The sequence below is a fragment of the Lithobates pipiens genome, unplaced genomic scaffold, assembly GCF_037356315.1.
Source record: "Lithobates pipiens isolate NorthernLeopardFrog02 unplaced genomic scaffold, aLitPip1_a1.2 Scaffold_28, whole genome shotgun sequence".
In the NCBI taxonomy this organism is placed as follows: Eukaryota; Metazoa; Chordata; class Amphibia; order Anura; family Ranidae; genus Lithobates; species Lithobates pipiens.
Window position 1 is genome coordinate 154,382,924 of NW_027507789.1, and position 22,441 is coordinate 154,405,364.

At 44.0% G+C, this 22,441-nt stretch overlaps 1 protein-coding gene across 1 annotated transcript in view; it reads left to right on the forward strand.

Annotated features, from left to right (window-relative positions):
• TBKBP1 (TBK1 binding protein 1) overlaps positions 1 to 22,441 on the forward strand; it is a 303,529-nt gene that overhangs the window by 114,990 nt on the left and 166,098 nt on the right. Inside the window, exons 4-5 of the mRNA XM_077459725.1 lie at positions 12,168 to 12,318; positions 18,725 to 18,921. Coding sequence (XP_077315851.1) covers positions 12,168 to 12,318; positions 18,725 to 18,921 — 348 coding nt within the window. The remainder of the gene's footprint in view (positions 1 to 12,167; positions 12,319 to 18,724; positions 18,922 to 22,441) is intronic.

Below are 22,441 nucleotides of genomic sequence, written 5' to 3' on the forward strand. Positions count from 1 at the left end.
CGATCACGGAGAGATGGAAGCGCTTTCATTTTTTAAAATTAATTTTGCTTTTTATTTTTAAACTGTCCCTTAATTATTTTTTTTTATTTTTTTATCACTTCTTTTCCTATTACCAGTAATGTAAACATCCCTTGTAATAGAAATAATGATGACAGGTCCTCTTTATAGCGGTATCTGTGGTCAAAAAGACCAAATCTCTACCTTTAAAAGCAAAAGAAGAAAGAAAAAAAAAGTTGACCCTTCCCTTACATTTTAAATAAAGAACTTTGAAGCAAAATTGGGGTCACAGCTCATCAATGCACCCTGCTCAGTGCCCATCTGCAGCCATTAAAGAGGAAGTAAACCCTGATGAGTTTACTTCCTCTTTCATTCCCTGCAAAGGTAAAGCATAATGGACTACTATGCATCGCATAGAAGTCCATTATGTGTCACTTGCCTGACACAGGAGCCAGCAAAGTCACCGCTGTCCCCTGTAGTCCGGCACATCCATCTTCTCGGTGGGTCTCGCTCCTCTCCATTCGGCGAAGCCGAGATGACGTCACTCCCGCGCATGCGCACGGGAGCCGCCACACGCGGCATATTCGCCGTTGATGGTGCCGCTGCATGCGCCGTAGACAGCGGTGCCTGTCTTTCGGCAAATATCTCCTAAACCGTGTAGGTTTAGGAGATATTTCTTGGATCTACAGGTAAGCCTTAATCTAGGCTTACTTGTAGGTCAAAGTGTGTTGTAAGGGTTTACAACCACTTTAAATTGCCAACAATGCAGCCTGTTCAGTGCCCCTCTGCAGTCATTAAATTACCCAACAATGCAGCCTGTTCAGTGCCCATCTGCAGCCTATAAATTTACCAACAATGCACCCTGCTCAGTGCCCATCTGCAGCCTATAAATTAACAAACAATGCAGCCTGTTCAGTGACCATCTGCAGCCTATAAATTGACAAACAATGCACCTTGCTCTGTGCCCATCTGTAGCCTATACATTTACCAATACTGCACCCTGTTCGGTGCCCATCTGCAGCCTATAGATTGACAAACAATGCACCCTGCTCAGTGCCCATCTGCAGTCTATAAATTTACAAACAATGCAATCTGCTCAGTGCCCATCTGCAGCCTATATATTTACAAACAATGCACCCTGTTCAGTGCCCATCTGCAGCCTATAAATTTACCAACAATGCACCCTGCTCAGTGGCCATCTGCAGCCTATAAATTGACAAACAATGCAGCCTGTTCAGTGCCCATCTGCAGCCTATAAATTGACAAACAATGCACCTTGCTCTGTGCCCATCTGTAGCCTATAAATCGTCCAACAATGCACCCTGTTCAGTGCCCATCTGCAGCCTATACATTTACCAACAATGCACCCTGCTCAGTGCCCATCTGCAGCCTATAAATTGACAAACAATGCACCCTGCTCAGTGCCCATCTGCAGCCTATAAATTGATAAACAATGCACCCTGCTCCGTGCCCATCTGCAGCCTATAAATTGACAAACAATGCACCCTGTTCAGTGCCCATCTGCAGCCTATAAATTGAAAAAAGATGCACCCTGCTCAGTGCCCATCTGCAGCCTATAAATTTACCAACAATGCACCCTGCTCAGTGCCCATCTGCAGCCTATAAATTGACAAACAATGCACCCTGCTCAGTGCCCATCTGCAGCCTATAAATTGACAAACAATGCACCCTGTTCAGTGCCCATCTGCAGTCTATAAATTTACCAACAATACACCCTGCTCAGTGTCCATTTGCAGCCTATAAACTGACCAACAATGCACTCTGTTCAGTGCCCATCTGCAGCCTATAAACTGACCAACAATGCACCCTGTTCAGTTCCCATCTGCAGCCTATAAATTTACCAACAATGCAGCCTTTTCTATGCCCATCTGCAGCCTAAAAATTAACAAACAATGCACCCTGCTCTGTACCCATCTGCAGCCTATAAATTGTCCAACAATGCACCCTGTTCAGTGCCCATCTGCAGCCTATACATTTACCAACAATGCACCCTGCTCAGTGCCCATCTGCAGCCTATAAATTGACAAACAATGCACCCTGTTCAGTGCCCATCTGCAGCCTATACATTTACCAAGAATGCACCCTGCTCAGTGCCCATCTGAAGCCTATAAATTAACAAACAATGCAGCCTGTTCAGTGCTCATCTGCAGCCTATAAATTGAACAACAATGCAGCCTGCTCAGTGCCCATCTGCAGCCTATAAATTGACAAACAAGGCAGCCTGCTCAGTGCCCATCTGCAGCCTATAAATTAACCAACAATGCAGCCTGCTCAGTGTCCATCTGCAGCCTATAAATTGACAAACAATGCAGCCTGTTCAGTGCCCATCTGCAGCCTCACCTTTCCCATCATTGCAGCCTCGCCAGTGTTGTATTATCCCTGCTGTCTCCGGGGAAGAGGGGGAGTGAGCTGTGCTGAATTACACAGAGCTCCTGTGTACCCGGTCGCTATCTCCTGTGTGCCCCCCCTCCTTGCCCGTGTCTCCACTGCAGCCTGAGATTGTGTAGATCAGCTGTTACCATATTTACTGAGCATGCCCCAGTTTCAGTTCCGATCTAAGGTGTTAATTTCCTCCTTTTTCTTATCTGTATAGAGTCACGCATGTGGGATGAGTGGTTAATTATGAAAGAAGGTACTTACATTTTTTTAAATTAAACACTTGCCGACCGCAATACGTATATACCGTATTTATCGGGATGTAACACGCACTTTTTTCCCCTTAAAATCAGGGGAAAATCGTGGGTGCGCCTATCCCTGCTGTCTCTGAGGGAAGAGAAGCAAGCTCCGCTGAATTACACAGAGGTGTGATATCCTGTGTACCCATCGCTCTGTCACTCACATCCATGCCTCCTGGTCCTGCGCATATGATAGACAGAACAGTGGCCAAATTCAGGGCCAAAAGGCGTGGCTGAGTGACAGAGTGACGGTTAAACAGGAGATCGTGACGCTCACCTTTCATCGGAACTGAAACTGGAGCATGCTCAGTAGATGTGGTAACAGCTGATCTACACAATCTCAGGCTGCAGTGGAGACACAGGCAAGGAGGGAGGGACTGTGAACAGCAGGATCAACCAGGTTTTTTGCAGAATTCAGAAAATGAATCTCCTAGTGACTATGAACAGCATGTAGTACACCATTTATTGACAGTTTTTAATGATGTGGGCTTAATGACATATTAAGGTCTCCAACATTAGTTTCTTGACCAGTTCATATCAACTCACACAATGAAAACTCTATTGTTACAGAGAAATTTATATATACGGCATGTTTGTAAGCGGTTGTCATAAAATCGTTAATACATTATCTGAATGTTGTGTATATATAATCATGTTGGATAACATGTTAACATGGCAGAACATCAGGATAGTAACAGCGAGCTAAATATAATGTAAGTGCTTAATAGTGGTGCACATACTGTGTGCCATGGCCAGACATGAGGATAATAGCAGTGTGCTTTGATAGTTGCAGGCCTACGGGGACTAAATTATAGTAAGATGGTGCTCTAAAGAACAGTGAATTGAAAATTCATAGGCGATAAATGGAAATCCTGACAATACATGGGTCCCAAATGGGAAATTGTATACAATATGCAGGCAATAAACAGTCTATTGTTACAATATGCAGACAGCAACATTTACAATACAGCCAGAGAATAGCTACAGTATGGTGTAGAAATTGGGCAAATGTGACAATATGGGGGGTAACAAATATGCAATTGTGACTATATGTGAGGCAAAAACATGTAATCGTGGAAATATGTGGGTAACAAAACGGGCATGGAAATATTTGGACAATAAATGGGCAATATTGACAGTATGCAGAAAACAAACATTAAATAGTGACAATACTCCAACAACAAGCATGCAATTGTGACAATACTCCGACAACAAGCATGCAATTGTGACAATACTCCAACAACAATCATGCAATCGTGACAATACTCCGACAACAAACATGCAATCATGACAATACTCCGACAACAAACATGCAATAGTAACAATACTCTAACAAACATGCAATCATGACAATACTCCGACAACAAACATGCAGTCATTACAATACTCCGACAACAAACATGCAGTCATGACAATACTCCGACAACAAACATGCAGTCATGACAATACTCCGACAACAAACATGCAGTCATTACAATACTCCGACAACAAACATGCAGTCATGACAATACTCCGACAACAAATATGCAATCGTGACAATATTCCAACAAACATGTGGTTGTGACAATACTCTGACAACAAACATGTAGTTGTGATATTATTGGCCAAGCATTCCTCATCTCATCCCTCATTCCCTGTCGCGTCTGGCTGCCTGCCCTCTCTCTGATGAAAATCCACTTCTGTCTTCCAGCAAAATCTTTCCTCCACTAGGAAAAAATCCCCCTCCCCCAGCAACCCCCATCCAGCAAATGTTCTTACATAGTTATATAGTTACATAGTAGGTAGGTAAGGTTGAATAAAGACAATAGTCCATCCAGTTCAACCTGTATAGGTATACGTGTGTCAGTGTCTATAATTATTTCCCATATCCATATCCCTATATGTTGTGTTCTTTAAGATACACGTCCAAGAGTTTCCTAAATCTAGCAATACTCCCTGCAGCCACCACCAATTGTGGAAGAGAGTTCCACATCCTTATTGCCCTGACAGTGAAAAACCCCCTAACGCAGTTTAAGGTTGAACCGCTTCTCCTCCAATCTCATTGTGTGCCACCGAGTCCTCTTAGCCCTTGTACACACGGTCGGAGATTCCGACGGAATGTGTCTTATCGGACCGTTTTGTCGGATATTCCGAATGTGTGTGGTCTACATCGGACTGTTTCCGTCGGAGTATCCGACGGACCAAGTTTTCCAACTTGTTGGTAAAATTTTCCGACAAAATGCTCCGATCGGACATACGCCGATCATGTGTAGAGAATTGCGATCGGACAAAGTGCCACGCATGCTCAGATCAAATTCCTACACCAAAACTATTGGCTACTAGCATGAACGTAGTCCTGTCGTAACGAAATAACGCCATCACGTCGGATTTTCCAACAACTTTGTCCGACCGTGTGTATGCAACAGTTTCGGACAAAATCCGATGGACAATATCCGACGGATTTGGTTGTCGGAATCTCCGACCGTGTATACAAGGGCTAACACTCCCTGAGACTGAATAGTTTTTTTCCTATGTTGGGATCACCATTGAGGTATTTGTAAATCGATATCATATCTCCCCAGGCATAGTTTGTCCAGCGATAATAGATTTAAGCCGTTCCTTGTAATTGAGGTCCTCCAGTCCCCTTATTAGTTTTGTTGTCCTTCTCTGGACTCTCTCCAGTTCCAGCACATCCCTTCTGAGGACTGGTGACCAGAACTGGATGGAATACTCCAGATGTGGTCTAACCAGAGTTTTATAAAGTGGTAGGATTATCGTTCTGTCTCTGAAGTATATCCCCTTTTTTATGCATGCCAATATTCTGCCAGCTTTGGTAGCTACAGCTTGACATTGTATACTATTACTCAATCTGTCATCTACTAGGACTCCCAGATCTTTCTCCATCCTTGATTCCCCCAGTGGTTCTCCCCCTAGTGAGTAGTTTGCATTTATGTTTTTTTTACCCCCAAGTGCATTATTTTACATTTTTCCAGATTAAACCTCATTTGCCATGTATTTGCCCTCTCAATTATTTTGTTCAGGTCTTTCTGTAAGATTTCTATATCTTGATGTGAAGTTATTGTCCTGCTTATTTTTGTGTCATCTGCAAAAACTGAGATTGAGCTAATTATCTCATCCCCTATATTATTTATGAATACATTGAATAGAATTGGTCCCAAGATGGAACCTTGGGGCACCCCACTTACTACTTCATTTCCTCCTTTCAAACACTAACAGACTTCAGATACAGCAGCACCTGGGCATGGTGAGGGGAAGTCCTAATCAGAGCTGAGGAAGAGTTTGGTAGAGCCCCCATAGGCTCTGTGTCGCTGATGTATCTTAGGTTTTACAGGACTGCTTGGGACATTACTATCCTATGAATGGTCCTGCAGAGCTCCAGGCAATACAGCCAGCAGGAACCCCCACATAGCAATAATGTGGGCCTACAGTTTGGTGGTCTACTCTGGTGTCTGTGAGCTGTTTTTTGGGATGCTAAAATGGTGTTTAAGATTTTGGTGGTGCTGCAGTGCAAGAAATTACCCCTTGACACCTCCAACGCTAGAGCTCCCGTCTGTGTTGACAGGAGCAACTTTTAACCCCTTAGTCCCACAGAAGGAGTTAGCTAGGGAGACTAAACAAATAACTTGCTGGAACTATGAAATGCTGGTTCCAGCTTTCTTTGTAGTGGATGTTGTTTCCAAGGACACCATCGAATCACTGCTCAGTTATCTATCCCATAAATTATAGTTTGTGCAAAGATTAAAGACCGTTGCTGGCACTGCCAATTCTTCTCCCTGTCTGTACCAGCTTCTTTATAATTAATATTCTTTACAGGTGTGGGCTATATCATGTACTTTTTTTGTTTTAGCGATCCTTTCACTTCTTCAGATCTGCACTATAGCCGAATGACAGCTACATGGCGGACCTACTTTGGCGGGAGTATGTCAATAGACGTCTTCCCATGCCCGAGCGGCCTGCAATACGCACACGCTGTGCTCTGTGATCAGCAAGTCTATGAGACTCGGCTGATCACAAATTGGAGTAAGGGGTTGATCCCGCCATCAGCTCATCTGTGCCCACCTGTGCCACCTGTCAGTGCCACTAACCAGTGCACAACAGTGCTGCCTACCAGTGCCCACCAGCGCCACCTACCAGTGCCCACAGTGCTACCAATCAGTGCCTCATCAACAGTGCTGCCCATCAGTGTCACCTACCAGTGCCCATCAGTGCCATCTATCAGTGGTACCTATCAGTAACACCTATCAGTGCTCATCAATGCCACCCATCAGGGCCCATCAGTGCCATCTTATCAGTGCCCATTAGTGCTGCCTTATCTGTGCCCATCAGTACAGCTTCATCTGTCCCCATCAGTGCTGCCTTATTTGTGCCTATCAGTGCCCATCAGTGCTGTCTCATCAGCGCACATCAATGAAGGAGAAATATGACCTGCTTGCAAAATTTTATAACAAACTATGAAACATAATAATTTTTTTCTTCAAAATTTTCCATCTTTTTTTGTTTGTTTAGCAAAAAATAAAAACCCCAGTAGTTATTACATACCACCAAAAGAAAACTCTATTTGTGTGAAAAAAGTGATAAAAATTTAATTTGGGTACAGTGTAGCATGACCGCGCAATTGTCATTCAATGTGCGTCAGCGCTGAAAGCTGAAAATTGGTCTGGGCAGGAAGGGGATTTAGGTGCCCAGTAAGCAAGTGGTTAAAGTGTCTGTAAACCCCCACATATAACCAGTGAAGTGAACAGCCTCAGGTGATACACAGGGATGAAACAAATCTCCCTACATAGCTTGTACCTGTTTATCTCCAGTCCTCTCTTCATGCGTTGAAAGTGCTGAATTTATAAAGCTTGTCTGAGCTGTCAAAAAAAAAAAAAAGGGACGGAGAGCTGAAGTTACGCTCAATGAGGAAAGCTCTGAGAAATGATTGGAGGGAAGGGACCCCCCTTCACACAGCACACAGGAACAGAGCTGAGGCTGTCAATCAGCTGGAGGTCCCTCCTGTCACCATTTTCCTTTTGGTGTCAGGATAAATTGTCTGAAGTGACTCACTCACCGGGCAGCCGATCAGGATATGTACGGCTGATCCTGCCTGCTGTCTCAGAGGAGGGTTCAGGCAGTGTTGGTAAATACAGTGCCTTGCGAAAGTATTCGGCCCCCTTAAACTTTTCAACCTTTTGCCACATTTCAGGCTTCAAACATAAAGATATAAAATTTTTATTTTTTGTGAAGAATCACCAACAAGTGGGACACAATTGTGAAGTGGAACGAAATCTATTGGATTGAAAGTGGGGCGTGCAAAATTATTCGGCCCCCTTGCGTTAATACTTTGTAGAGCCACCTTTTGCTGCGATTACAGCTGCAAGTCGCTTGGGGTATGTCTCTATCAGTTTTGCACATCGAGAGACTGAAATTCTTGCCCATTCTTCCTTGCAAAACAGCTCGAGCTCAGTGAGGTTGGATGGAGAGCGTTTGTGAACAGCAGTTTTCAGCTCTTTCCACAGATTCTCGATTGGATTCAGGTCTGGACTTTGACTTGGCCATTCTAACACCTGGATACGTTTATTTGTGAACCATTCCTTTGTAGATTTTGCTGTATGTTTGGGATCATTGTCTTGTTGGAAGATAAATCTCCGTCCCAGTTTCAGGTCTTTTGCAGACTCCAACAGGTTTTCATCCAGAATGGTCCTGTATTTGGCTGCATCCATCTTCCCCTCAATTTTAACCATCTTCCCTGTCCCTGCTGAAGAAAAGCAGGCCCAAACCATGATGCTGCCACCACCATGTTTGACAGTGGGGATGGTGTGTTGAGGGTGATGAGCTGTGTTGCTTTTACGCCAAACATATCGTTTTGCATTGTGGGCAAAAAGTTAGATTTTGGTTTCATCTGACCAGAGCACCTTCTTCCACATGTTTGGTGTGTCTCCCAGGTGGCTTGTAGCAAACTTTAGACAAGACTTTATATGGATATCTTTGAGAAATGGCTTTCTTCTTGCCACTCTTCCATAAAGGCCAGATTTGTGCAGTGTACGACTGATTGTTGTCCTATGGACAGACTCTCCCACCTCAGCTGTAGTTCTCTGCAGTTCATCCAGTGATCATGGGCCTCTTGGCTGCATCTCTGATCAGTCTTTTCCTTGTCTGAGCTGAAAGTTTAGCGGGACGGCCAGGTCTTGGTAGATTTGCAGTGGTCAGATACTCCTTCCATTTCAAAATGATCGCTTGCACAGTGCTCCTTGGGATGTTTAAAGCTTGGGAAATCTTTTTGTATCCAAATCTGGCTTTAAACTTCTCCACAACAGTATTACGGACCTGCCTGGTGTGTTCCTTGGTCTTCATGATGCTCTCTGCGCTTTCAACAGAACCCTGAGTCTATCACAGAGCAGGTGCATTTATACAGAGACTTGATTACACACAGGTGGATTCTATTTATCACCATCAGTCATTTAGGACAACATTGGATCATTCAGAGATCCTCGCTGAACTTCTGGAGTGAGTTTGCTGCACTGAAAGTAAAGGGGCTGAATAATTTTGCACGCACCACTTTTCAGTTTTTATTTGCTAAAAAAGTTTAAAATATCCAATAGATTTCGTTCCACTTCACAATTGTGTCCCACTTGTTGGTGATTCTTCACAAAAATTTTGTATCTTTATGTTTGAAGCCTGAAATGTGGCAAAAGGTTGAAAAGTTTAAGGGGGCCGAATACTTTCGCAAGGCACTGTAGATGTATAGCATCGGCTGTCCGGTGACTGAGCCTGTATCTGTTAGCCCCTGTACACACGGTCAGAGATTTCGACAACCAAATCCGTCGGATTTTGTCCGTCGGATCTTGTCCGAAACTGTTGCACACACATGGTCGGACTAAGTTGTCAAAAAATCCGATCATTCAGAACGTGATGACATAATTTCATTACGATGGGACTACGTTCAGGCTAGTAGCCAAAAGCTTTGATGTAGGAATTTGATCTGAGCATGCGTGGCACTTAGACCTATCAAAATTCTCTACGCATGACCGGAGTATGTCCGATCGAACCAGTTGGTCGGGAAATATTTCCAACATGTTGGAAAATTGGGTCCGACGGATATTCAGACGGAATCAGTCCGATGCATACCACACACAGTCGGATTATCCGAAGACACGGTCCGATAGGACACATTCCGACATATTCTCCGACCGTGTGTACAAGGGCTTACTGAGGCTTCAGTATACCATATTGCTTTGCCACCTGGAGATTGGGGAGGAGTGCCTTACAGCTTGCGATGCTGGCTCTGTTATTGTAAATGAAGCGCATTCAGACCACTCTTATCTAGGGGGTCACACATGTTGCGGTAAGCGCAGCATGAGTTTGGTTGGTGACACCTTACCTATCCTGTGAGTTCCAGTTTCCATCATGGCATGTGGGACTTTTCATCCTGATTAACCTCTTGCAACCTTTTTAGTTTTGGACTTTTTAATTGCCTTATCTCACAGTATTATTTGTGTGTCTATACACTATTCCACCTTGAATGAGGTTCAACTTATGAAGGAGGATTTGCATTAGCTCTGTGTTTCACCCAGCCAATTCTCTTCACTTAGTATATGTAAGAATTTACAACCACTTTCATTTACAAATTTTGATGGGTGCATATGAACCCTGAGCATCTCACTCTAGCAGATGTACAGTAAAGGAAAGGCTTCTCATGAGATTATCAGTGTTTCCAGGATCTTGTTGGAAGTATCGTGACATTTCTGTGTTCAGTGCAAAAGTTGGTTCTATGTGTAGAGGCAGGGCCGGGACAAGGGGTGGGCAGGAGAGGTGGCTGCCCCTGGCGCAATGGTTTATTGCAAGGGTAGGGGGCACCCTGACCTCAACCCTAACGGAAAGGGGGGCACAGCTTGGCATCTTTGCGCTGGATGACCTTGTCCCAGCACTGTGTAGAGGTACCCCCTGTACCTCTGCTGGATATTGTGGTCCACCTCTCACCCTGCCCAGCCCGGCATTCACTTCCCATTCACCTTAGAGACAATTAACAGTCTGTATGTTTGTTTTGTATTTTTATTGAGGGATTTTGAACTTGGATAGGGTAAGATAAATTATAGAATGTCCAGAGCCAATAATGGAATCAATAAGATGATAAGTTGGAACCTCTATTTACACTTCTAGAGCTCCAGTCTCCTCCAGTGCTCTACACTTCTAGAGCTCCAGTCTCCTCCAGTGCTCTACACTTCTAGAGCTCCAGTCTCCTCCAGTGCTCTACACTTCTAGAGCTCCAGTCTTCTCCAGTGCTCTACACTTCTAGAGCTCCAGTCTTCTCCAATGCTTATTTGTAGACTGATTCCCTCTCTCCTATACAATACTTAGTTCCTGGTACAGATATCACATGGTAGGCCCAACTCTGACTCTGTTAGGCCTTAGCAACTGCCATTTGCAGGCAGAGACCGTGGGCCCCTTTAGTGTAGTAACAAGACAGTGGAAGAAAAGTCCTTTAGTGCTAGCTGTCCTATGATGGACTACTGCTCCCAGTCAGTCCTCTTAAGGCCCTGCCAGCCCTCCTGACTGCAGCTGCCAGACTCCATTGCCCATGACATCACAGTCTCTCCTGCTGGCTCTACATCCATCTCAGACTGTACTCTCCCAGTCCACTCCGGCATGCCACCCTAACTTTCCCAACTGTGCCTGTCACTCATCAACCCTCCTGGCTGCACTCTGGTGGATCCCTCCTGGAGACTTACCCGCCAACACTAGCTCCCGTTGTCTTTCTCGGTTCCTCTCTGTGCCTCCTGTCCAGATCCTCCTTTGTTTCTCAGCACCCAAACCCCTCAGGCCAAATGTCACTCCCCCCCCCCCCGACTGGGGAGTGCCGCAAAGGCCCCGACAACCTAGTGCTTCATCTCCAGCTTCTTTCACCTGACAACTTCTCCCTAGCAGGGCTGACCCTGGCTATTTGAAGAAGGCCTACCCCTGCCAATCCTATTTGGAGATTGGTCAGGGCTCCCTGAGACACCTTCAGACAGCTCCACCTCTCTTCCCCTCATCTCTTCTAGAATCCTCTAGAAGCCAGAGGGGGGTAACAGAAAGACGATGTTATCTGTTAGTCACCTGCTGCTGCTCTAGGCCCACACAGATCAAAACAAACAGGCCTAGGCCTGATTAAATTTACCTGCACTCACAAAATCCTAATTCTAGCACATACCTAAAGTAGAGGGTGATACATAAGGTAAGTATGTTTTCTAACTTTTTTCCTCGGGTGTGTTTTTTTATAACTGTCATGTAGCAATTTGAGATGCATGTTGGAGGCCTGATGCTTTTTGGTGCATGGTCTGCTTTAAGGTGAACACTCAATGTCACTCCACCAGCCTCCTTGGAGTATCAGAGGACAATGCTGACACAGGTAGTAGCAGATAATCTTTTTATGATGTTATATGAAATATAGAAAAGGAGAGGAAATGTAAGGTAAAGGTAATGTTGAATATACTGATCTGTAACTATATCTTACAGAAGGGCCTGGTTCTGACCCACGTAGCCCACATCCAGTCTTTGGAGCAGCAGTTACAGATGTGCACTGAGCCTCACCCATTCCCTGGATCTGCCCTCACCAATCCAAGCATGCAATACCTGTCGCTACACCATGGACCAGACATGTCACATGGTGAGTAACTGGATTTCGGAGGAATCTCAAATGTCATAGAAATCTTGTTAAGGTATACAATAAAGACAGAGCTTTATGTATCAACACGTTGTTCCTAAAAACTGGAGGTAGAATCTTAGCCACCAATCAGTATCAGACATGCTGCAAAGATTTGAATCTGATTGGTGCTGTTGGGGAAATAGCTCTTAGTAATATGTAGATACATAAGGGACAAGGAGACTTGCCAAGAAGAACAGTGTCCATTTTGAATAAGGTAGTCTGTCCTAGGAGGGAGATCAAACTCGGAATTTAATATTCCACTGATCTTTTAATATTGTCTTGAATCTAGCTATGCATATATCCAATTATATTCAATTATGCATGTCATTACACACAAATTTAAAGGTGTGATTCCATGATGCCTGCCATTTTTGTCGTAAAATGAAATCCTTTTTGCCTTGCGGTGTCAGTTGATCAGACAACTAGCATTTTTGGGTGCTTAGGAGAGTTGTCTCCATATTTTTCCATTTTTCCTTTTAAGATTTGGATAGAAAATGTAGTTAAGTTGCGATGATCTGTTTACTGTCAATAAGATATTAATATTGATTGTGTATGCTATAGCCGCTGTTATGTTTGACAAGGCTTTTCCACTACAGAATAATCTGATAGATTTACAAGTGTCATGTATCAACTTTTCAACTACATTTTTGTATTAATTATCTTTGTTTTATTAGTACATTGACACATAAATATGTTTTGCACATCTAATGCCCTGTACACATGGTCGGAAATTCTGACGGAAAAGGTCAGATAGAATTATATTTTTGGAAAATCCGATTGTGTGTGGGCTCTGTCTGACTTTTTCCGTCGGAAATATTTTTTTGGAGAAAGAGCTGGGCAATGGCGTCTATATGATTCTTCATTAAAAGTTTCCTTTATCATACAGTGATCCCCATTCACCCTGAAAGTGATGGTGCCTCTAGGTCAGGGGTCTCCAAACTACGGCCCGAGGGCTACACGTGGCCCTCTGCTAGCCTTTACCTGGCCCTTGAAGCACTCTTCCTTCCACAGTGGTGTGGTGGTTAGCACTCTCATCTAGCAGCAATAGGCTTGCTGGTTCAAATCCCAACTATGACACCATCTGCCTGGAGTTTGCATGTTCTCCCTGTGCCTGCATGTGTCTCCTCCGGGTACTCCGGTTTCCTCCCACACTCCAAAGACATGCTGGTAGGTTAATCGGATCCTGTCTGCAAATTGGCCCTAGTATGTGTTTGTAAGGGTGTCGGGACCCTGCAGGATAAAGGAACACACTATATCAAGATGCAACTCAACTCACTGACACCAACAATTGGGCACTGCATTTTCCATTATTAACAATGATGGTGCACTATTCCTCCCACTAATACCAATGATGAGACACCATTCCTCCCACTAATACTAATGATGAGACACTATTCCTCCCACTAATGCCAATGATGGGACACCATTCCTTCCACTAATACCAATGATGGGAAACCATTCCTCCCACTAATACCATTGAGGATACCACTACTCCTCCTCCTACTGACCACCAACCATGAAGCCATGTTTATTCCCACTGATGATTGGCCTGGGACATTTTCATTTTTGATTCACCCCCCCCCCCCCCCCCTTACCAGGCACAATCTGGGCCCCCTAAAGTCTGAAGGACAGTAAACTGTTTCAAACCTTTGTTTGAATTTTTTTTTGTTCTAGGTGTACAGTAATCATATGCAGATGTTTGCAAACGTCTTTGGCAGTACTGTAGTTGCAGTGTAATTAATTTTTTAAATCTTAGACAATAAAATACTTTATTTTGATACATCCTTTCAGTTTTATGATATGATATTGACAAATTAAATGTATATTGACTCTTAAAATTCATGCCAAGCTTAACAATTTCTCTTATTTGCTCCCTTCTGGTTTGATAAATATACCATTGGAGGTTTTTTGTTATATCAGTGCAAAAAATACCTGTTGATCATTTCATAAATGAAGAGCTGTCCTGCATCAAGTGCACACTTCCTGTTATCTCAAGGAACTTTTGCTCCCCCCACCCCCCTCCAATTCTTATCTTGGAACTACAGAATTATTAGCTTTTACGTTGGAGATGGGAGAGTCTGAGTAGTTTAGGAAGCGAAAAATAGGCAACCCTTAAGCTGGCCATAGACAGTTCGAATCTCATCCGGTTCAAGCTGAACTGGACCAGATTCAAACCGTGTATGGACAGTCTGAATGTACCCAAGTTATTGCTCAATCAACTTGGTTACAACCAGCCTGTCTGATTTTACATGCGATTATTGCTGGTTGTTATAGCCGCTAGCAATACTCACTGTGTTCTGCAAGCAGGGACAGTTGCCCAGCAAACAAAGACATGGGGGACACACCCTAAAAATGCATTAGATTAACCACTTGCCGACCGCCTCACGCCGATGTACGTCGGCAGAATGGCACGGGCAGGCATAAGCACGTAGATGTACGTGATTTGCCTCCCGCGGGTCGGGGGCCCGATCGGGCCCCCGCCCGGTGCCTGCGGCGGTCGGTTTTCGTTCGGGAGCGATCCCGGACGAGGGGACGGCCATTCATTCATGGCCACCCCCTCGCGATCGCTCCCGACGAATGGAAATCCCCGGTGACATCACTTCCTCTCCTGTAATGTAAACACAGGAGAGGAAGTGATGTATTCTCTCCTCCGTGTCGGTATTTTTCGTTCCGACACGGAGGAGAGCGGATCAGTGAGTTGCACCAACACATCCCACACACAGTAGAACATGCCAGGCACACTCACACCCCCCCTTTACCCCCCGATCACCCCCCCAATTACCCCTGCCCCCCAGTCACAGTGACACCAATGTCATTTTTTTTTTTTTTTTTTTTTTTTTTGCATTGGTGTCATTTGTGACTGTAATAACTGTTAGGGCAGTTAGGGTTAGCCCCCTTTAGTTCTAATGTACCCCCCTAACCCCCCCAATAAAGGTTTAACCCCGTGATCACCCCCCGTCGCCAGTGTCACTAAGGCTGGGTTCACATTGCAGCGGTTTATGAGAACGAATGTGATTCGCACCGCACTGCAGTGCAAATCACATCCGATCTCTGTGCGATTCGAGTTCAGCCATTCGCCGCACCCGCCGCACCCGCCACACCCGCCGCACCCGCCGCAAATTCGCACGGGACCCTTTTTTTGGCCCGCAGCAGAATCGGATCGCATGGGTGTTCACACCATGCGATCCGAGTTTGCAGATCGCACTGCGATATGCGAACTGATCTGGGGGTGTCAGTAACATTTCACTGACACTCCCAGCAGTTCGCATAGGGCAGTGTGAACTGCCGCCGGGAGGCATGCGATGCGGGAACCCGCCGCGGATTCGCGGCGTTTCCGCATCGCTCCAGTGTGAACCCAGCCTAATAAGCGATCATTTTTCTGATCGCCGTATTAGTGTCACAGGTGACGCTAGTTAGGCAGGTAGGTATTTAGGTTCGCCGCAGCTTTTTATAGCGCTAGGGACCCCCATATACTACCGCATAAAGCCCCCTGATTGCCCCCTAGTTAACCCTTTCACCAGTGATCACCATATAACTGTTACAGGTGACGCTGGTTGGTTAGTTATTTTTTTATAGTTTCAGGGCACCCGCCATTTATTACCTAATAAAGGTTTAACCCCCTGATCACCCGGCAGGTGTCATTTGTGACTAATAACTGTTAGGGCAGTTAGGGTTAGCCCCCTTTAGTTCTAAGGTACCCCCCTAACCCCCCCAATAAAGGTTTAACCCCGTGATCACCCCCCGTCGCCAGTGTCACTAAGGCTGGGTTCACATTGCAGCGGTTTATGAGAACGGATGTGATTCGCACCGCACTGCAGTGCAAATCACATCCGATCTCTGTGCGATTCGAGTTCAGCTATACAGATAGTATGGCTGAATTCGTGTCGCACCCGCCGCACCCGCCGCAAACTCGCACGGGACCCTTTTTTTGGTCCGCAGCAGAATCGGATCGCATGGGTGTTCACACCATGCGATCCAAGTTTGCAGATCGCACTGCGATATGCGAACTGATCTGGGGGTGTCATTAACATTTCACTGACACTCCCAGCAGTTCGCATAGGGCAGTGTGAACTGCCGCCGGGAGGCATGCGATGCGGGAACCCGCCGCGCATTCGTGGCGTTCCCGCATCGCTCCAGTGTGAACCCAGCCTAATAAGCGATCGTTTTTCTGATCGCTGTATTAGTGTCACAGGTGACGCTAGTTAGGCAGGTAGGTATTTAGGTTCGCCGCAGCTTTTTATAGCGCCAGGGACCCCCATATACTACCGCATAAAGCCCCCTGATTGCCCCCTAGTTAACCCTTTCACCAGTGATCACCATATAACTGTTACAGGTGACGCTGGTTGGTTAGTTATTTTTTTATAGTTTCAGGGCACCCGCCATTTATTACCTAGTCTCACTAGTGTACCCCTAAATTTAGGGGTGTCTACTTTCTAAAATGGGGTCATTTGGGGGGGGGGGTTTGTGCCATCTTGGCATTTTATGGCCTTCAAAACTGTAACGCCCTTAGAAAGCCTGAAGGCGGTGCTTGGTTTTTGGGGCCCCGTACGCGGCTAGGCTCCCAAAAAGTCCCACATATGTGGTATCCCCGTACTCAGGAGAAGCAGCAGAATTTATTTTGGGGTGTCATTTCACATATGCCCATGGCATGCGTGAGCAATATATCATTTAGTGACAACTTTGTGAAAAAAAAAAAAAGTTTGTAATTTTCCCGCAACTTGTGGCAAAATATAAAATATTCCATGGACTCAACATGCCTCTCAGCAAATAGCTTGGGGTGTCTACTTTCTAAAATGGGGTCATTTGTGGGGGTTTTGTGCCATCTTGGCATTTTATGGCCTTCAAAACTGTAATAGGTAGTGAGAAGTGAACTCAAAAAATTACGCCCTTAGAAAGCCTGAAGGCGGTGCTTGGTTTTCGGGGCCCCGTACGCGGCTAGGCTCCCAAAAAGTCCCACATATGTGGTATCCCCGTACTCAGGAGAAGCAGCAGAATTTATTTTGGGGTGTCATTTCACATATGCCCATGGCATGCATGAGCAATATATCATTTAGTGACAACTTTGTGAAAAAAAAAAAAAAAAAAAAAAAGTTTGTAATTTTCCCGCAACTTGTGGCAAAATATAAAATATTCCATGGACTCAACATGCCTCTCAGCAAATAGCTTGGGGTGTCTACTTTCTAAAATGGGGTCATTTGTGGGGGTTTTGTGCCATCTTGGCATTTTATGGCCTTCAAAACTGTAATAGGTAGTGAGGCGTGAAATCAAAAATGTACGCCCTTAGAAAGCCTGAAGGCGGTGCTTGGTTTTCGGGGCCCTGTACGCGGCTAGGCTCCCAAAAAGTCCCACATATGTGGTATCCCCGTACTCAGGAGAAGCAGCAGAATTTATTTTGGGGTGTCATTTCACATATGCCCATAGCATGTGTGAGCAATATATCATTTAGTGACAACTTTGTGTAAAAAAAAAAAAAAATTTTTTTTTTTGTCATTATTCAATCGCTTGAGGCAAAAAAATAAAATATTCAATGGGCTCAACATGCCTCTTATCAATTTCCTTAGGGGGTCTACTTTCCAAAATGGGGTCATTTGGGGGGGTTTTGTACTGCCCTGTCATTTTAGCACCTCAAGAAATGAGATAGGCAGTCGTAAACTAAAAGCTGCGTAAATTCCAGAAAACGTACCTTAGTTTGTAGATGTGACAACTTTTGCGCAAACCAATAAATATACAATTATTGACTTTTTTTTTACCAAAGACATGTGGCTGAATACATTTTGTCCTAAATGTATGACTAAAATTGAGTTTATTGGATTTTTCTAATAACAAAAAGTAGAAAATATCATTTTTTTTCAAAATTTGCGGTCTTTTTACGTTTATATCGCAAAAAATAAAAATCGCAGAGGCAATCAAATACCATCAAAAGAAAGCTCTATTTGTGGGAAGAAAAGGACGCAAATTTTGTTTGGGTACAACATTGCATGACCGCGCAATTACCAGTTAAAGCAGCGCAGTGCCAAAGTGTAAAAAGACCTCTGGTCATTTACCAGCAAAATGGTCCGGTCTGAAAGTGGTTAAAGATGGCGCAGCTATAAGACCATACATTACAGAGCAAGAAGAATGCCCCCATCAACACTTATGGGGGGTTAATGGGGGAAATTCGCTCTGTCTATGGTCGGCCTTAGTCCACAAACTGTGTTGTCAGCCCACAATAGGACCTAGAAGCTGAGAGCTATTCTACCAGATCAGGTATTTTTCTGTACTTGTAGGGTCTTTAAAGGGATAAAACGTGGGTCTATTGCCGAGATTTATTGCATGCTTTTTTTTTTTTTTTGCGCTGACATGCAATTTAATTATGTTATCTCCTCAGTTCTAGAACATGCTGTGAACTGGCAGGCTCCTCGTAGTCTAGACTTGCAACGTGACATGGCATCACAGAGGCGGGATGCAGAACTGGAAGAGGCGAGGAGGGATCTGCAGAACGCTCAGCGCAGAGAAAAACAGCTAAAGGAGGATGTCCTGCGTTTGGAAGAGGCGCTGAAACAACTGCAGGAAGCCCGGGAGCAGGTTAGGAGAACCTGTAAAGAAATAACTCTTCGTGCCAAATAAGTCTAATTTAAAAAAAAACTCTGGTTTATTCAGTTCTGGTATAGGCTATATCCACAATTTTAAAAAAATTTAGGATTTTTTTCCTTGGTAAATAAATACTAGTCAATTCTTTTTCATCGGTTCCAGTTCAGACCATTTTCCACTTTGCATTGGTAATGGAGTACAATATGTACCACCAAGGGCAAGGCACAGAGGAGAGCAACCATGCCTAAACAGAGACACTTCAACACCATTTGTCACCAACATTTTATTCCATTTAAAATCACTACCCTGAGGATTCACAACCTCAGTTATGCAACGCAGAGAATTAACACTAATCATAGACTTTGTGGCACCATTGAGGTGGGATTTTGTAATTTGAACAGATTATTTGAGAGACCTTCACACTTTCCATCTCGTTCTTGGAAAATCAACATGAGCACTAACACTTGACAACTAGATTAAAATGGAAGTAAACCCATCCATTTAACCATTTCAAATAAGTTAGATTTCTGCCACGTGTCGGGAATGTAACTCTCCCATTGGTTGTGCTCTCAACCAGACTGTCAAACCATCCAATGGCTGGAGTCATAACTGATCACATGTGGAGCATCATGGCAGTTGTAGATTAAACAGAGGCCAAGATGGCAGCTTCCTTGGCTGAAAACGATAGGAGGGTTTACTTCCACTTTAAGGTAATTGAATTACCAGTGTGGCTGGGGTATGTTCTTTGCAATCATTAGATCCGAGGAAGCTACTTGAATGAGTAGTGAATGTCTTTCAATATTACAGAGCAAGTTGAGCTGAATGTGACCAACCACTACGGGGGATACATGATGACACATCGTTTTTTTGCATAGGAATAGCCATCCCGTATCTCATTTGAACAGGTTTTGATAAGTTAGCTTTATCTATCTCCAAAGGGATAATATGAACAAACATTGTTATGGGCTGCATAAATATAGATGTTCTTTGGATAGGGTTAAGAAACACAGATTGCCATTTTCTCCACATATTTATTGTTTTTTTTATTATCAAAGATAAGTATTAAAAGTCTTCATAGTGGAGAGTGTTCAACTGTGCATGTAGGCCATGAGTAGTTAAGCAATTAACCACTTGACCTCCGGAGGTTTTACCCCACTTTCATGACCAGGCCATTTTTTAGCATTACGGCACTGCGTCACTTTAACTGACAATTTCGCAGTCATGTGGCGCTTTTCCCAAATAAAATTGATAGCTTTTTTTACCCACAAATAGAGCTTTCTTTTGGTGTTATTTGATCACTCTTCTGTTTTTCTTTTTTGTGCTATAAACAAAAAATGAAAGACCATTTTGAAATAAAAAAAAAACAATATTTTTTACTTTCTTTTTTAAAACATATCCAAATGTAAAAAAAAAAATCAAATTTCTTTATGAATTTAGCCCAGTATGTATTCTGCTACATATTTTTGGTCCAAAAAAATTCCAATAAGCGTATATTGATTGGATTGCGCAAAAGTTATAGTGTCTTCAAACATTGGGATATATTTATGGAATTTTTATTTATTTATTTTATAGCGACTTATAGCAGGAATGCGATATTGTGGCAGACAAATTGGACACCAAACTGACACTTGATACTTTTTTTGAGAACCAGTGACATTATTACAGTGATCAGTGCCAAAAATATGCACTGTCACTGTACTAATGACACTGTCTGGGAAGGGGTTAACATCAGGGGCGATCAAACGGTTAACTGTGTGCCTAGCTGGTGAATCAGTGTAATGGGGGAGGTGTTTTTACTAGTGGAAGGAACGGATTGGTGTTCCTGCTTTATAGAAACACAGGGCCCATGCCTTCTGTACTGACAGAACGGCAATCTGCCTTGTTTACATGGGAGACTACCATTCTGCCTGTGTGCAGAACGATTAGCGGCTGCTGGCAGACATCGGGCCCGCAGGACCTGCTATATAGATTCACAGCGGGAAGAGCCGCCAGTGGCGCGCACTTGCGCCCAAAACCTGGAAGTGTAGGTTCACGTATATATACAAGATCCTGCACTGTGCAGCCACCCTCTAGCAGTAAATGTGCTATAGAGCGTTTGGCAAGCGGTTAATACATGCATACACCATTAAAAGAGAAGTATGGGTTTGGGTTTTTTCCTCTATTATACTTAGCTGGATGCCGCATCGGTCCGAGGCTAAACTCTGCCTTTGCCATTCAGGCGTACTAAAATGCCAGGATTACATGCACAGGGGCTTAACGGCCTGTGTGCAAGGGGCTTTGGAGTAGTACTTAGAGTAGTACTATATCCATTTTTCTTGTTCCTCTTTTGCGATCAGTGGTACTATAGGAAAATAGGCGAAAATAGGAGTAGAGACTTTTTTGCAGGAGTGATACTCTTTTGTGGCTGTTTTTTTTATATCAGGACTGCCATAGTTGTAATAATCCTGAATAATTACGATGTAGTTATAGATATTTCTGTAGAAAAAAACAAGGCGAGAATCTTAAGCAGCCTTAAGAATAAGTTGGCTCTAACAAACAGTTGCAGGCATCACCCCGGTTTAACCGTTTCAAGCGATGAATGCAAATTTGCATACGGTCAGTGCAAAGGGGATAATCTTAAGGCCCCTTTCACACATGCAGATGATATGTCCGTATTTCATCCATCCTGTTGCGGATGAAATACGGCATACATTCATCCCTATGGGATAGCGGGTGTCTGCGGATGAACATCTGCAGACACCCGATATCGTCCGCCTCCGCTACTGTCCGATTCTGCAGACGGAGGAAAATCCTATTTTTCTATCTGTCTGCAGAGTGGATCGGATGGACACGGACAGACGGTCCGTGCTCATCCGACCGCCATAGAGGAGAGTGGAGAGCTGACAGGGCGGTCCCTGCACAGTGTGCGGAGACCGCCCTGTCCGCCGCCAGCTCAGTGGGGACAACGGAGCGATCCCAGCTGAGCGAGCGGATCATCACGGGGCGGATCATTACTGATCCGCCCCGTGTGAAAGGGGCCTTAATTATGTAAAGATTCTCCAGTGTCTACAAGTCAATGATGAAGAGGAAGAGAACTTAGTTTGGAGGAAAGCTGCACAAAGAAGCAGGCTTCTCCAAATGGCTACAAGGCTAATATAAATAATTATAGGTTTAAGACTTTTGCATTATTTATCATTTTTATTTAGTGCTATCATATGTGCATTTACTTTACTGTGCCAATATCATACTTGTGTGATGTAAATACGATCAGTATTAAGATTTGTGTACAAGATTCATATGTACTGTATGTTGCATAATAATTTTATGTTTGCAATTACTTGTTTGAACTTTTTTTGCATGCAATTTCCATGTGTCTGCTGTCTCTTCATTACACCTAATTCATTTCTTTCTTTGAGTTTCATTGTGTATTTATAAAACCACCACATGTACATGGTGTGCTTTAATAATTTTTGGACTATGTGGGAAAATCCTGCATTTGATAACATTTGTGTTAATTTTTTTTCCCATTGCACGC